The 16864-nt window shown below is 39.6% G+C and overlaps 1 protein-coding gene across 2 annotated transcripts in view; it reads right to left on the reverse strand.

The window, feature by feature from the left end:
• The window catches only part of LOC121294484 (disintegrin and metalloproteinase domain-containing protein 10-like), a 65941-nt gene that overhangs the window by 35926 nt on the left and 13151 nt on the right, over positions 1 to 16864 (reverse strand). The window contains exon 2 of one of the 2 annotated variants that reach the window (XM_041218225.1): positions 11564 to 11714. In XM_041218225.1, coding sequence (XP_041074159.1) covers positions 11564 to 11714 — 151 coding nt within the window. Of the gene's footprint in view, positions 1 to 9943; positions 10032 to 11563; positions 11715 to 16864 lie in introns of those variants that run through there. The other variant, XM_041218226.1, reaches the window with a different exon arrangement.

A 16864-nucleotide genomic window follows, 5' to 3' on the forward strand; every position in this document is an offset into this window, starting at 1 on the left:
GCCCAGAGAACAGCACAGGATGAACCCATTTCTATGATGCATCAGAGCCATCCCCCCTTTCCTCTACCAGGCACAGTCAGTCTCATAGATCAGTTTCTCAGCACTCATTACCTATGCAATTTCATGGCGGAGATGTCACGATCACACTCACCATTAATCTCAACAGCACTACCCTTTTAATACATGGCCTGCTGAGACAGAGCGCACCATTAAAACAACCAGCCTATTACCAGAAGTGGCAGGTAACACATGTAATTGCAGAGCACATTTCCATTAAGCGCACTGCTATTTGCCATGGGAAAAAAAAAAAAAAAAAAAAAAAAAAACGGCTCTCCTTTGCTGCTAAACAGTTTTTATGTGTTCTCCCAGCCATCTTTTTCATACTCCCACAACAGCTAATTGTTCCAGCTCATGTCAGGCTGCTAGCAACACGAAGCACCTCATAAAACAATGTAAAGCTCTTTTAAATTTCATGTTTGTTTCAAGCTGGTCACAAGATACAAGCCTGTGTCAGAGCTTTCTTCATGAAAACCACATGAGTCTTGCAATGCCTCCAGCTTGAGTAAATGCACACCACTGAGAACCAGCTTGGCTTTGGCTCACGATCGCCTGCCATCAACCCACACAGGATTAGCCGAGCAAGCTAACTCAACAGGGTTCGTACTGGGATTTTCAATGCCCCCTCTTACCAGCAGGCAGGATGGGCAGGACCCCTCTGTATTTGGACAGTTCAGCAAGATCTGACAGAAAAATATTTAACATTTTTTTTCTATTTTAGGCGCTCAAGTGTAGGACTACTGTATACCGTATATTACCATACATATTGGCTGCAGAAAACTGTTGCTCTTTCAACGGTTAAAAAAAGAAGCACACTTAAATCTCCTGCTTCAGTATGAAAGAATTTATATTGTAGGGTTTGCAAGGCCACGGTTTATATTCTATTGGCATCGCTCCACCAGTCCAGCAAAATGAGCAGCACTTACTGTAAGTGCCTGAAAAAATAAAACACACAGGATTAATACCACACAGGATGCGCACTCCCTGGGGTACCAAAGCAACAACACCTTTTAACCTTAAAAAGGGTATTTTTAAGAAACCTCAGCAGCTAAAAGTTTTTGGTCGGCACAAAAAACTAAATAATTTCTAAAGTTCCAAGAAATGTACGTACTAAAAAATGAACACAAAAAAAAAGAATAAATCACAATCCTCCACCACAACAGTAAATAACACAGATTCCGATGCAAGCAATACATTAAGAATGTCCTTAGAAAGTTTCATTACAGGAGAAACAGTTCAAGACATGTTCAGAAAATAATAAAAATACATTTAGGCATGAGTGGGAGAATGATTAAACCTCCAACTTCCCGAAAGCAAAAGCAGATTACATTAAAAGAGCTTGGTGCTGAAGCAGTCAAAAGGTAAAACTACCAGACTGTGATATGAAACACATATTCTGCTGAAAGCTAATCACTGTGTGCACTGGATAAGAGAAGGAAATGTAAACACCTTAATTTAATTTATAGGGGAAATGGAAAGTTTTCAACATAACGACACGTCACACCCAAACATCTGGTCAAGTGAATAAGCCTGCCACCATATGTGATCAGTTATAGAGGAACTGTTACCTAACCATTGAGCCATACGGTACCGTTCCGCATGCCCTTTTAAATAATTCTACAGCTATAAAATATGCAAGGCTTAAGACATCCCCATTCTCCAACACTATGAGCAGCTTAATTACATTTCTGGGTCTGAGCCGACCACTAATGCTAACTTCTAATACAAAATTAATGTTGTGGAAAAGGCTGATTTCATTAGCAGATTTATTTATTTATTTATTTATTTATTTTAAAGCTCAAAAGTGAAATTTTCCTTAAGATATTACATGCTGTATCACAGTGCACTTTTAATCACTGCTTTGTAAGGAGGGCGACTTTGTACGCTGAGTAAAACATGGCGTTCTTATCAGTAAAGCTCAAAATAATAATAATAATAACAGTTAGTAACTTATGCTGTGCCACATCCACCACGCCCCTGTTTTATGCTTCGACTATGACCTACTGTGTCATGATTAGAAGGTTTTATTTCTTAAGGGTGTGTGCGTGTGGGGGCATTTGAAAGGCTCAATTCGGGTTCCTCCCAGCTGTGACCCACATACTGTAGGGATCAAGAGGAGTAAAGATCAACAGCCAGCCTCCAGTACTGTGAAGTTAATTCTGTCTCCAGCTAAGATTCTAAGCAGTGGGTCTTACCAAGCTACAGGCTCAGCTCGGAAAAATCTATGCTTGGAAACAAACAATAAACCAGCAGGGAGTGAGCACGATACAGTGAGCACGATACAGTGAACTACCCCCAGTCCATTTTCTTCCTTAACCAGAAGGAGAGCAAAGCCAGTGCAGCATTGTCTGTGGGCCCCCAGTCAAGATCGGCAAAACAGAACAGGATTCGAAAAACATGAGCATGACCCTGCACACCACGGTGCTTTTGCAAAGCAAGTCACCGGAGACACCCACATTAACAGAAAGCCGTGTGCTTTATTCTTCCACAAGGTGTTCCATTGAAAGTTAAGAAAAGGTTTTTAAAAATTCAGCATGAATACAGTTGTAACGAAGTAGCCTCCTTTACCTGACCCCTGCCTTTTGCATCGGACCCAGCTGATGCAACATGCTCTGACAGCTGGCTGGGTTTCACGTGCGATACTCTTGAGCTCGGCAAAAACAACACAGCCCTGTCTTAAGTGGCAAGGGTGCCCACAGTGGCTTGACAAGAAAGCCTATGGAACTAAAAGATTTGGAAAATCTGTCACTTCAATAGCAGGCATCTCAGAAAAGACTAGCACAGCTCCAGCTAGGCAGTCATTAGGCACTTGTACACTGCCATTTCTTATCCGGATCAAAAGCATCAGTAGCATTTGATCCTGCCAGTGTAAACGCTCAACTGGCTCAAGTTCCAGCATGCCCTGCGGCGCAGTGCCGTCATTATTCACCCTCTCATATTGCACAAGCTCAACAGTACCGTCCATCAGCAAAACAAGTGTGAATTGAAATCTTGGGAAAAGGCTGCAATGAAGTTTGAATGACTTCAGCTTGTTTAATTTCCAAGGAAGCCCTAGTGACAACACACACACACACGTTACACTGCCAACTAAATCAAACAAATCCATACCCTTATGTAACATTAAGAATGAACTACAACGCATTGCCTCGCCATTTAACTATTTTACCCTATTCCTGGGGTTATGAAACAGACAGAATCCACTACGTTAGAATATCATAGTATCATTTAAAAGCTTGTGCAGATACCGCAGTTCTGCTCTGTGTCAAAATGTCGAGCAAGCCAATGTAACAATCTGCAATTTATATGTGGTCGATGGAGGAATTTCTAAATAGACCACAACATTTTCAAAACCCACTAATACAAAAGTACAGCAACAGCCTGTTCCATTACAGGTTGCTGACTGAAGAAATAGAAAGTCATTTGAAAAGGTTGAACAAGGTTAGGCTTCAACCACCTAACTCCTACATTATCTGCTTCCAAAACCAGATTATATAAAACCGCGAGCTGAAATCTGTCTTGTAATTACGAAACAAAGACGAACACATCCTAGCAGAACGTAAGTCCCAGCACACAGAAACTCTACCGTGGTTTACTGAGAATACAATAAACATGCCAAAATGTCATTAAAATATACACAAACTATTCAACAAAGTGGCAAAGACGGTGCAAGTGAAAGTTACCATGTCCCTACAGTTCAAACCTATAAATAAAGCATTCAATGTTGAGAGGTTGGAGTTCAATTGGAGTTTTTAAATTGTATTCTCAGTTTTTGAATGACCAGCGAGTGCCTTCTCCATTCTGCACTGTACTGCAAGACCAGGTTGTTGCTTTTATAATATAATCCAGGAGAGGTGGCAATTCTTCCTCAGATGATCAGGGACTAAGGCAGCTATTAATAAACTTCAAGAGTTTCCAGATGGAAAGGCGAGAGAGACCCGAGCAGTGATGTCAGCGGGCAACAGATTTACAGCTTCCTCCTGTAAGTCCTCATTATAAGTCAATGCAATTTGTCAGGTAGGATGTCATCTAATGGATTTCAGGCACAGGGTTGATAAGGCAGGTTCAACCTGTGGTCAATAGCCGTGTCTGGTAAAAAAAAAAAAACAGTACAAAGCAACTTGATTTCAAGTGAGGTGGAGCGAAGGGTGAAAATTATGATAATCATCAATTGGTATTATCCACTATCGCGGTATTAATTGCCTCTTAATACAAGCAAGCCTTAACCTGGTATACTTACTGTAAAAAGGAGATTTAACAAAAAGCCTGTTTTATTATATCTGTATTTTTATGTGCTTATGAAAACAATGCATTATTGAATAGGACATATACGGCACTGTAGCTTTTGAGTGAAAAAAAATAAAAACTATAATACAATTACAGTACTTGAAGACTTGGGCAGACCAACATTTTCCTGGAAAAATCAATTTTCAGTTTTAATAGCTGGTGGAAGCTACTGTGCAAGAAACATCTGATCCATTAAACTGTTACACTAGATCCTGTCAATCGAACACTTTTGAAATCTTAATCTGCCCAATAAAAGCTCATCCCAACATTCTTCCTTGCTCATTCTGTAAGTGTTGTTGGTAGGTATTTAGGCTAACCTCACTGTATAGTGGGGTTGCAAATTCACATGTGTAAATGCACTTGCACTATACCTAGGCACTACATGCAGTCCACAAAGAGTTAAATAGGGTGTGCTTCAGAAAGCCACACAGTTCTTTGTGAGATTACCTGCTGTTACATCTCAGGTGACCTGCATGCAGTCCAGCTGGCTGCCTTAACTCAATACTTTAATCCTGATCATGGCAGATAAATGCGATACACATGGATACCCGTGGGCTGGACACATGAACAGCAGTTTGTGTTTCTCCTTCAGAGATTCATTACAGGTTTACTAAACTGGATGGTCACACCTTTATAAAAAGTAACCACAACCACAGAGTAGCATATTAAAGTTTACCGACTCATGCTACAGAGGTAAGAGGTCATAACAATACTGAATCTCAAGGTCACAGGACATTTATTTTACATAGAATTGAGCTAAATTTAGAGGAGGCCTACTATCCAATGGCGTAGCCTCTTGACTTCTCTATTCCAGAAAGACATGTAGCCTAATGCAGCTATAACCATAATACTGACAAATCCATATGAGTCGGGAGTATATTAACTGGTCATCTCTTTCACTGGGATCCAATTTCCTTCGTACGTGCTACTGTAAGGAAGAGTGGATAAGAGCAGCACAATAAGAATGATTGGCACTGCTTAACTGTCCGATCTGTCAAAAAAAAAAAAAAAGTTTGACAATCTGACACTTCAAAAATCGACGTTCTGTGTCACATTTAGAATTTATTCATGCTTGTTTTGCTGTGAAGACACAAACATTTACGTAGAGATACAGGATTATGTTACAATAACACCATAAGAAACCAAAAGAGAAGGATTTGAATTGGTAATTATTAACCCTTGTCAGATCCCCCATGGTGCAATAACTGTACACCTGTAACCAGTCACTTCTGTAGAATATATAAACCTACCTTTTAAAAACTTTGATTCCATATATATTTCAAAAGTCACTTTGGTTCCATACTGTACGTAGGAGATATTACATTAAGAGCAAAATATAAAAAGGTTTGTAATGTTTGTAATGGTTCTGTATGTTAAAATGACCAGGAAGCTACATATTAAATATAATAATAAATTTAAAAAAGCTCTATTTAGTGTGTATGAATCCGAGTGTGAGTAGTCGGACTGAACGTGTGGGTGTACACACACATACATTATAGCAAGCATGCGATTCATGGACTCCTCTAACAACTCAGTTTGCAGGAAATTGCACCCACACTAGGGTGGCTACAGTGTGAAGCCCGATGGCATAGCAGTTCAACATCTGCAGCTTCCTCCTCAACAGATTGGCTTAGCAGTGTGTGTGCAGAGAAGGCTGAGTGGGTGTGATGGCAGTGGCAGTGCCAGTCAGCCAAATTTCCCCTCGCAAACAGTCAGTCACTGTGGTTACATGAGATAAAAGCATTCGGAAAACTGAAAATCAGAAAATTGGTGTTCTGAAAACAAGACTTCTATGTTTACGTGACTTGGAACAGATAATCAAAATTATATTTCTGATCAAATCCACTGCGCACGTGGATTACATATTTTGGAAAACGTGGAGCATTTGCGCATACGCAGTAGTGAGTAGGATAGGAGCAGTCAGGGTTCGGTTTAGTCTGCAGTAAAACTAAGGCATGAATGATTAGGTATTTTAGACAATTTCTTTCATAAACCTTGTGTTTAATGAAAAGACAAGGTAAGACTGGTTACAAGGAAGCAACATCTATTGCTTCAGTTTACCAACAATTGTATAGGGTAGCATTAGGAGGTACAGCAATTTGCATCCCCAGCCACCCTAGAGCACTGAAATGTGGCACGTGGAGGTACATGCAGACTGCAGCAGATGCCTGTGCATGTTAATTGCATTAACTGCTCAGTATGGCAATCACTCATCATGAAGAGGGCTCCCATCCTTGGGATCTCATTCAAATTGCAGAATGCAGCAGTTCCACAGGGGCATTCAACACCTGCATCAACAGCAGGGAGCAGGAGCAGGAGCAGTGCAAAGTGGCCCAGTGACTTTGCTACAAGAATACAATACAAAAAATGACTGAAACCGAGGAGGACTTTACAACGAACTGCACTGGTCAAAACGCAGGATATGGGGAACAGAAGACTTCTTTTTGCACCACAGAGCTACTGTAGCTTTTGATCCCTTGATTCCAGCTAGAGGCTTCTTCAGCAGTGTACCCCCACCTCACTGAACTCTGGAAGCAACAAAACTACTCTGCTGACCAGGCCGAGAGCCCCAGCCATCAACCTCCTCATCACCACCGAGAAAAGAAATCTAATAAGGTGGTTATATCATGGTACAACTGACTAACCAGGAAATACCAACTGCGAGCGTTTTACAAGAAAGCCATTCAGACAGGATGCAGTCTCATGCCAAACTCTTCAGTGTTAACATTTATTAAGCAACATCAAATTTAATTAAATCATTTTTAAGGGCTCCCGAGTGGCGCATCTAGTAAAGGTGCTCTGTGTGGAGTGCAGGATGCGCCCTATAGCCTGGAGATCGCAGGTACGAATGTCACATGTCACAGCTGACCCTGACCCGGGGTTTTGAGGGGGTGAAGCACAATTGGCTGAGCACCACCTGGGTAGTGAGGGATTAGGTCGGCAGGGGAATCCACGGTTCACCGCTGACAGGGCGCCTGCAGGTCTGTAGTGGAGCCACTTTAGATCTGTGTTGTCCTCCAGCACTATAGGTCTGGTGGCTTCGCTGTTGACCCTCAGTGCGAAAAATGATGGATTGGCAAGAATACGTTTCGGAGGACGTGTGGGGGTTGCAGCCTGGGAACCGGGATAAAAATAATAAATTGGGCATTCCAAATTGAGAGAAAAAAAAAAAAAAAAAAAAAAAAAAAAAAAACCATTTTTTTTTTTTTTTTTTTTTTTTTTTTTAAAAAAAAACAGGCGTTTATTATTTTCTTACTATAAAAATCCTTGTAAAAAAAAAAAAAATGTATTTGTTTATTATTGCCCAGATGTACTATTACTGCGGAGCGGATTCACTTCTGCATCATAGGCAATTGCTGCTGCACAACGAGAAGCGAGCTAGCTCTGGGGGAAATGTTATTTTTAGGACCACGCTACTGTTCAGGGAATAAAATAGAGAGTGAGCCACGAGCTGTATAACTGGTCTAGTAATGTGCATGTCAGCAGTGACAGACTGCGATTGAAGGAAAATGAAATGACACAAAAGCACAAAGAAATACCAAAACAGACATGACACTGTATTACGAGGTTTACCATCATGTTTTCTTGTACAGTATAACAGTGCAGGGATGGAAATAAAAAGACTCCTACGCTCATGTCCTATTACACTCCTAGTAAAACCAGAAATGGATCAAACTCCTATGTAATGAGAGTCTTACTTTCCATCCCAGTAGTGCATCGTAAGATTTACATTGAAAATTGTATTTATATTTATAAACTGACATTTACGTATACAATTTCAACAGCAGTTTTGAAATAAGACCAGTACAGGCTTGGTTTTGTTTATTTCAGATTTTTACGGACGAATCCAGTGTCAAACAGCAAGTACCTTGCATGTATTGCATGATGATCTAACCTGCTCTCTGACAGAGATGATTTAACAACGTCACTAAATTCAACAACACATCCACACTGCCCGGACTGCAGAGACACAGCTTGTTAAACTGCAGCTGCAAGTCAGGAGTGAGATTTCTACCATTTGAGCTCGAGGGGAAGATTTAAAAATCCTTATTTTTTTGTGCCATCTGCTGTTCATCATTCTCTGCTATTTCCAGACTATCTGTGCACTGAATCTAGATTACAGAAACTGTGCATGTAATACAGACTACCATGAGAGCTACAGAATTTTAAACATACTATTAGCTGCATGGTCTCACTCCCCCTATTTAATAAAATATCTATATATGTATTATACATGCCAAAAAGCCAAGCTGTACTGTATCAGGATATGTTTACAGAAACATCATGACATTTCTAATTCATTGTTTTCCCTTATTCCAAAAGGAGAATCAGCAAGAATAATATTTCCTCACAGTGGGAGCTGGTAAGCTATTCAACAGTACAGTACTGTATGCACTGCAGGTTAAAAATTTCATGAATGACATCACATGTATTAGACTACTGTTCTGTCTGGACATGGTTAGGAAAGGTATCAAAGCATTCACATTCTTACTACTGTACACATTCATGCTTTACAGGCCGTTTCTAACTTGCAGCATGAAATAAATAATAATAATAATAATAATAAATAATAATAATAATAATAATAATGTGCACGTGACTGAAAGGCAGCATTGCTCCAGTTTAAAATGTCTGCTTTTTTTTTGCACCTCAAAACTACCTAGGGAAATGGCACATTACAGCATTTACCACATTTCAAAACACAGGCCTGTCTTTAATAGATGCACATTTCACAATAGCTCAGACAGGAACTGTGTTATCACCTGATGTTTTGCTAAACTGGACGGCCATGATAAGTGGAGAAGTGGTGTCAGTCAAAACACAGCCACAGTCAACTCCTCCAGGCTGAATTTATCTGCACTCCACCAGGCTCCCTCCCTTAACCAAACAAACTGGAGAAAATTCCAAACACCTGTGTGAAACATTTCTGTTCCTGACACAATCTCGAGAAACAAACCATATAGGTTTGTATTATTCTTTAAAGCAAAGATTACAGTGCCCAAATGGCCCCTTTCATCACACCAGACTTGTAAAAAGCCAAAGAAATGTACTCGCTTAACATACAGACCAGCAGTAAACAGCACAGTCTAAACTGCAGCTATTCAAATTACAATGGTGTAGAAAAAGGAGGAAACTAAGCAGAGCCTCTTTGTTATCCAAATATAATACAGCTATTGTCTGGTTTACTTGAGAGAACATTTTTAGGGGAGGAGGGTTGGGTGTTGGATGATTTTGTATCCTCCAACACGGGATGGTGGGAGATAACACATCCCACCCCCCACCCTCTATACAGTGTACTTTTGTGCCTGCCCAGGATTTCTTGCATCCATAATGATATTCAGTTCACAGACTTTTTAAACCAAACCTCAAGGTCAAACTCCTGTAACTATTGTACAAATCTGCAATAAAAAGACAGCAGCTGGAAGTACAATAGAGCACCAGGAAAAGAACCAGCAATGCTCTTTGTGAAATGACTGGAGCACACAATGAGGATCCAGGAACCTATCCTTTCCCATTCATTGCTGTTGCAGCAACTTTAAACAGTAAGGCGTTCCAAAATGAAAGCAGAACATCCTGAATAGCATACAATTAATGCAACAACCTGCTTCAGGCCACAGATCTGCTTTCCAGTGGTAGATCTCTTCAAACGGGGAGGCTTAGGTCAGCCAGGGTGTCCTCAGCGCACTGCGCACCAGCGACCCCTGTGGTCTGGCAGGGCGCCTGCGGGCTTGCCTGTAAGATACCCAGAGCTGCGTCCTCTGACGCTGTAGCTCTGGAGGTGGCTGCATGGTGGGTCTGCAGTGTGAAAAGAAGGGGTTGGCTCTATCTCTATCCAGCAAATATAGAAAACACACATTTTAACATTTTCCCTAAGAAAAGGATATAGCTAGGCGATTGATTGCGAGTTCAAACACCTTTATATATGTTTGTAATCCATCTTACTGAATTTTCCAGTTTAAAGCTCTCACTTTCTGGAATCAAATCAATCAGCTTTTTAATAATCAAATCTCTTGGAAATGCCAGACAAGGAGCAGAACAGATGCCTTTAGAAGAAGCTTAAAAAGAGCTAGTACGTACATAATAAAGGTAGGCTGCAATAAGCACACTAGTTTCAACACTACAGAGAAGAATTCATTTCATACATAGAATATTCTCAAGGAATCCCAGACAGAAAACATCTGCCAAGCCAATTGAACACAAAGCTCCTTTGGCTCCACTTTCCTAAATATCATCTAACTCTTAAAATGGCTGCCCCTATACTATAATTTGTAGATTCTTATAACAATACTCAATTCAACATATTGGAGCACTAGGCTTTAATTTTATTTTTTCCAAAAAAGATCCACCTTAAAATGTTACAAAAACTGCACTAGAATTTGCTGCCACGAGCAGATGGCCACTTTGAGTGTGTTTCGACTTTCTTGGACAGTAAAAAAAAAAAAAAGGGGTTGTGGAACTTGATCTATCCAGACTTTATACCTGCAGTAAAGAACCACCAATGAACAACTGTACAGACACTTCCTGGTGCTGTATGAGTGCCCTTAAATAAGACGGATACTATAGTGACTCTCTGAACGTAGTTCACACATGAAAATGTGATGTGCAGACCTCTCCGCCTTTTACTTTCATATGATTTTTATTAGCAAATATAAATACAACATCATAAATTGTTCACAAAAATAAACCCATTTCTATCATCTAGAACAGTGGTGTGCCAACTTTATATATGACACCCCCTTTTCTTAGCACACATTGTGTTCTGTCCCCACCCCCCGGATTAAATGTAAACTGCATATTTTTTCGTAGATTTAAAAGGACAAAAAAGTCCATATTTAGCTAAATACATGTGTATGACAAATTCAACATTTAAAACCAGTCTATAAATGTTTTTTTTTTTTTTTTTTTTTTTTTTTTTTTTAACTGCCCCTTTAGTCATAGCTGCACTCTCCTTACTGACTCTTCATACCTCCCCCCTCATCTAGAGCTCCACCCTGACTTATCACTGTAGGTATGCAATGGCAAAGAAAGGATTACAGCATTAATTAGGCCCAATAATTAGTTGCCCTATTGTTACAGTTATTAATGTACAGACAGTTTGCAACATGTCAGAACGGTAATACTGCATTGTACTTGCAGGACCGCAAGCTTACCATCTCCGTTTTTTTTTCTTGTACCTAAGTTGGAGAGAAAGGTGTACTTGTGATATAATACAATGACTAACCTGCCATGTGCGTGGAAATCCAGATGCACAAATTGATCGGCGGGGGAAACCGCTCTTTTGGCACGTTCGTGCGTCTGATGTAATAGATCAGTGTTGTACGACAAGCCTTCATAGTGCTTAATGTATTTATTCAGAGGGTTTCCATACTGCCCTGCAAACATAAAAAAGGAGAGAATTAGCAGCAGGAATACACTCCATGGCAACCATAAATTTGAAGCCAGCAGCCTGATCACAGAATGCAAGATGATAGTATACTGCAGATGTATGTTTAGGTAGAGGAAACTGTGCACCCTGGGCTACTCAAGCTTCATAATGCCATGCACTGTGGCCTTGCTATGCTTGTAGTAGAACAAAACCAGAGCAGGGAGTCAAGACGTGACCTTGGTTAACCGTTTGAGCCCGATTACAACATTGCTAACATCCAGGCAGGGAAAACTCTATTGTATATAAAAAGCCAGCCAGACTTCCACTCAACACAGGGAGGTGAAATATTGGACGCAAAGTAGTAACAATTTTTTTTTTTTTTTTTTTTTTTTTTTTTTTTTTTTTAAAAAAAAACAGGCAAACCCCAAGATGTGTTTACAGAGATATGATGTGTGGCAGGAAGAGGATCAGATTATTTACTCCAGTCTTAATCATATTAACGCAGAGGCCCCACAGCAGCGGCAGGATACAGACATTTCTTCTTTGTTTTTTTTTTTGTTTTCTCCTTGGTTTAAAGTCTCATTTCCCAAAAGGCCTGTTTGGAAAGGGGCTGGGAAGTACTTTAAATGTTTTCAGGAAACCCATCCTCTTCAGGTGAGGGAATGTGGCATGCAAAATTTTGACAACCGTTAGTATTAAACATTTAGAAGTTATCCTATGTCAGCTATTAGCATCCTATTTTGAATTGGCACACTAACAGTTCAAATGTTCTGGCTGGGAGGGCTGCACCTTGGTAAACGCACTCCGAGTCATGAGAGAACTGCATACTGGAAAAGGTCAAGTTGACAAAACAGAAAAGCACAGCATTTCCTAATGAAGTGCTTTGGTAAAACTTCTGCATTCATTCCAACACGGAGGTATGAATAAGATGCATACATGACTGGAGTCATTTTAAGTGTGTTCCATTTTGTTGGTATGTGAATTTAAGTCACCACAGCAAAGGGATTAACAAGAGAATACAGATTACTGCAGTACTCCAGCCACGGTGTCTGAATGCATATGAAAACCATGCAAAGCAATGTGGGATCCAATACAAACAGGGTTTAGCTGTGTCAAGCTTGTACTGTAACAATGCTGATAAGCAAAACAGAACACTGAACAAAAGAAAAAAGCAGCATGTTTTTGCAAAGTTGGTAAGCATTCAACACCTTCTTTTTAAGGCACTCGCTATTCAAAAAAATAAATCACATGCAAGAATGGGAGGCCAAATGTTTCCAGCGAGTGCCAGGCTTTGACAGTCTACTGTACACCAGAGTTCACATATTTCAAATGTCTAATTTCCTTAAGAGAAAAAAAACAAAAACAAAAACACAGCTATAAACAAACAGATTTTTTAACAATTAGGAAACCATTACCAGCATTAATTTTTGTTTCACGGAATAGCAAGCCACCAGAAAATGAGCAACTTCCCTTCCTGATCATTTGGAGTGTGTGGTAACATGTATGAGGTGTATGGGGATCAATTCATTAACCCCCAAGCTCAGGTGTGGTCTGCTCGAATATTGAAACGTAGCGATTGCCATGAATGCTCTGAAAATAACCAATTCCAACAACAGTGATGTACACTGCATATAAATGACAGTGTTCTGACACCAACCAGTCACACTTCCTTTAGAGTCCTCGTTTTTTAAAAACAGCCTGCCTTCCTTGTTTCTTCTTAACTCTGTAATTCTCCTTTTACTAGCTACTGGTATTGAAACAGCTTTATTTAGCAAGAAAGACAATACTGTTGCAACAAAGAAAAACGACACTAACATTGCATAACAGCCACAGGACCAAATGTTTTAACTAAGCTTGAAAACAATATCCAAGACAAAGAGCAGGTTGTAAGATAATGCATTTGGCTTTCTGATTCTAAAATGGTTACAGCAAGACTGTTTTAATTTAGGCGAGGTGATGCTCATACAGTTAGTAGACCGACTTAATTATAAAACTGGGAATATCTTCTTAATACAGAGGTAAGAAATATACTCATAACTCTCTGCAAGTTTGCGATTCTCAAATGCAGAACTAATTTCACACAGTCACAGTCTCAATATTTTATGAAACTATGACAAATCCATGAGGGTTATATTGCAATTTGTTTAGCGCACATCCTGTCTCTTCGCTCAGTGCAGATAAATAGACACTGTTTCCCGTAACAGACAGCCTCTGACACATGGCTTGTTCACAGACGTCTCAGTCTCACAAGTTTTCCTTGAAAAAGGGGATTCTGCAGTTTAATGTGCGGTTGATGGTAGGAGTGAATATCATTCCCCCATGCTCTGTTTTCTCCCCTTGTTTCAAATGCGCTACAGGGGATGGGGATGGAAGAGGTTTTCCCTTGTTCCCTTCAGGACTGATTTAAAAATTCTGCTTTCTACTTAAGGCCCTTCATGGTTCTGGGCTTTTATTTTTACAGAAAAAGTTGGTAACTTATGATCCTAGTCGCACCTTGAGATCAGTGAATGCTGAACTTCAGGAGACTGAAGTCAATAGACAAGACTCATTCAAAATAGCAGTACCATGCTGTAGTGGACTTGTCCCACACACAAGTCTGACTGCATGTAGATTCATGGATGGTGGAGATCTAATGTGTCTCCACTGCGGTTCAGCTGGCTAGCGAAGCTGCTGTTTAAGCTGTTGTAACCTTTTCAGCCACCACAATGGCATCACCCTGGCGAGATTCTATTACCACACATATTCCTACTGTACGCTACTCCAAAATAAACAAGCCAGTCTACTACGGTATGCACATCATAATGAATATCCTAGTTACAAAATGAATGACTACAGACACCTATAGGTCATGTTTCTTGCTTGTATACTAATACTGTGCAAGAACCAATTTATTAATTCAAATATGTTTAAAGCAGAAGGCTTGTGGTTTAATACTCTTAATTGCACTAATTTAACTAAAACAGATTTATGGTTGTTCCATACTTTATACATATTATAGCCAACAGATGTGTGTGTTTTGATGTTCCAATGGAAGCCTGTCAGATCAGGTCTATTTTTCCTGTTAAATAGACCAAGCTGGTGTAACTGAGCATTTTCAGCACGCTTTTTAAACATCTTGTCAAAATGCAAAGACTTGACAGAACTTATTTTTAAACCAGACTTTGTTTCAAGAAAGCAAATGCAAACATTGAATTAGGTTTTTAAAATATAACTTCATCGGTGTAAAAAAAAAAAAGGGGCAGGTTCAAGGCAATGGGATCGAAGATGTTGATTCTTTTTTAAACCGATTCTCCTTAGTCCTAAACGTCACTGTAGATTAGCAGGATACTAATTCTGGCTCATTCGTCAAGCCTCATTTGTTATTCAGGCAAAATGTTGCAGAGCCTTTGAACACAATTCCCTCTGGAAATTCATACATGGGAATTCTGTAGTACTCTAAGATGGTGGCGTGCGGTTCAGAAGTGTTTCAAAAACACAGCCTAGACCTGTCAAAATAAATTAAAAGCCTTAAAAATGCCTCTGTGCGATTAAATATGGTCTTTGAAAACACCAGCTCCCCAGTGTAATATAATATTAGGAGCTCAAGTTTAACTCTGTTCCGAAACAGTCTACCTGAGAGTGATCAGGGAGAGAAGAATGTACATTTAAGTTAAAACGTTTGTCAGTGCTACAGTACCAGTCACTATAGTATCATGTGACTGTCCAAACTACAAAAAAAAAAAAACACATGGGCTGTTGGAGCCCCATTAGCACTACTCTTGGACTACTTTACCTATAGAAATGAACAGAACTGGCCTGACATGAGACACCATGGATAAAGGAAACCACCTGTACAAGCAAAGGCAGCAGAGATAGCACTGTACTTAGAGAAGGTCACCAGCAGCAGTTTGATACAATCTCAGCTTAATACAAATGCTTGAAAATAGCTTCCAACTTGCACACACCGCATGAAAGCAATATTCAACCACCCAAAAAACCTTCCATTATGATATATGCAGATAAGAAACTATTGTCAATGTAAAGCAATTTGCTTGCTGAATGATCTAAAATTGAAAAAGAAAAAAAACCAAATAAAAAACACCTTTCTCACTCACTACAGTACTGTAGGCAGCAGGTGCTTCCTGACTCAAAAGGCAATAGTTCTGAGCATTTCTGTACGATTTCTAATTGCCCTTCTGTAGTCCCACCCTAATAAAAGAAATGCCTGTACACTATAAACGTATCACGAAAGTGATAGAAAGCAGACACTTTGGATCAACTGTTTTTACAAGCAGTACCTTATACCACACTCCCTGGATTCCACATTCATCTCCCTGCTTATAATGACTGTCCCACATAGCCTCCAAAGGAAGTCTTCAAAACATATGCAATTACACGGTCAGAGCGACAGCACAGACAGACACTCGCTCATACAGATGACATTTCGATTTGTAATTGTGCATTCCTAGAAATGTATTCACTGCAAAATGCAGAATGCACCGATTTCTGTCTTCAGGGAAAAGTTCTGCTATTTGAATTACCTACCTGATCGGAGGCTTCTACATCACTTCATAGTAAAGCAGTAAACAAACAAAACGTTACGTGTTAAGCACTATATGATACTGTGCCCTACACATTACAGATCCACTATGAGAATTCAAAATCCCAGTTACAGACCAGCCTATATTCTTTAACCCTGTCTGTTTATTTTAAAATATGCCTGTCATTTTAACTTTCTCCGTTCACACAAAAAAAAAAAACACACACTGCATCGACAACCAAAGTAGGTTATTAAGTGGCATTTCACTAGGTCTGAATTTTAAAACGAGCTTCACTAGAGAAACAAAAGGTGATGGTAATGGTTTAGGAAAGGGACCGTTTTCTCTGCAACAGTGCACTTAATTCAAATGAAAAACAGACGCTAATTTAAAATCCATAAAACAATCGTGCTACAAAGAGTACATCAGGAACTTAATCTCATCCTTGAGCATTAGCCTAGGGCAAGACTCTGGGAATAAAAAAAAAAAAAATGTACCTACTCATTTAGGATAGCATTAGAAACAGGGCCGGCTTATTCTATAGTGACCAATCTTGCTTGTGTTCTCATCACTGTATACAGAAAACATATAGAACACGCAAGATGATATTTAATAGTGTTAATGTTATTCTTAATATTAA

This window comes from Polyodon spathula, chromosome 19 (assembly GCF_017654505.1).
Source record: "Polyodon spathula isolate WHYD16114869_AA chromosome 19, ASM1765450v1, whole genome shotgun sequence".
NCBI lineage: Eukaryota > Metazoa > Chordata > Actinopteri > Acipenseriformes > Polyodontidae > Polyodon > Polyodon spathula.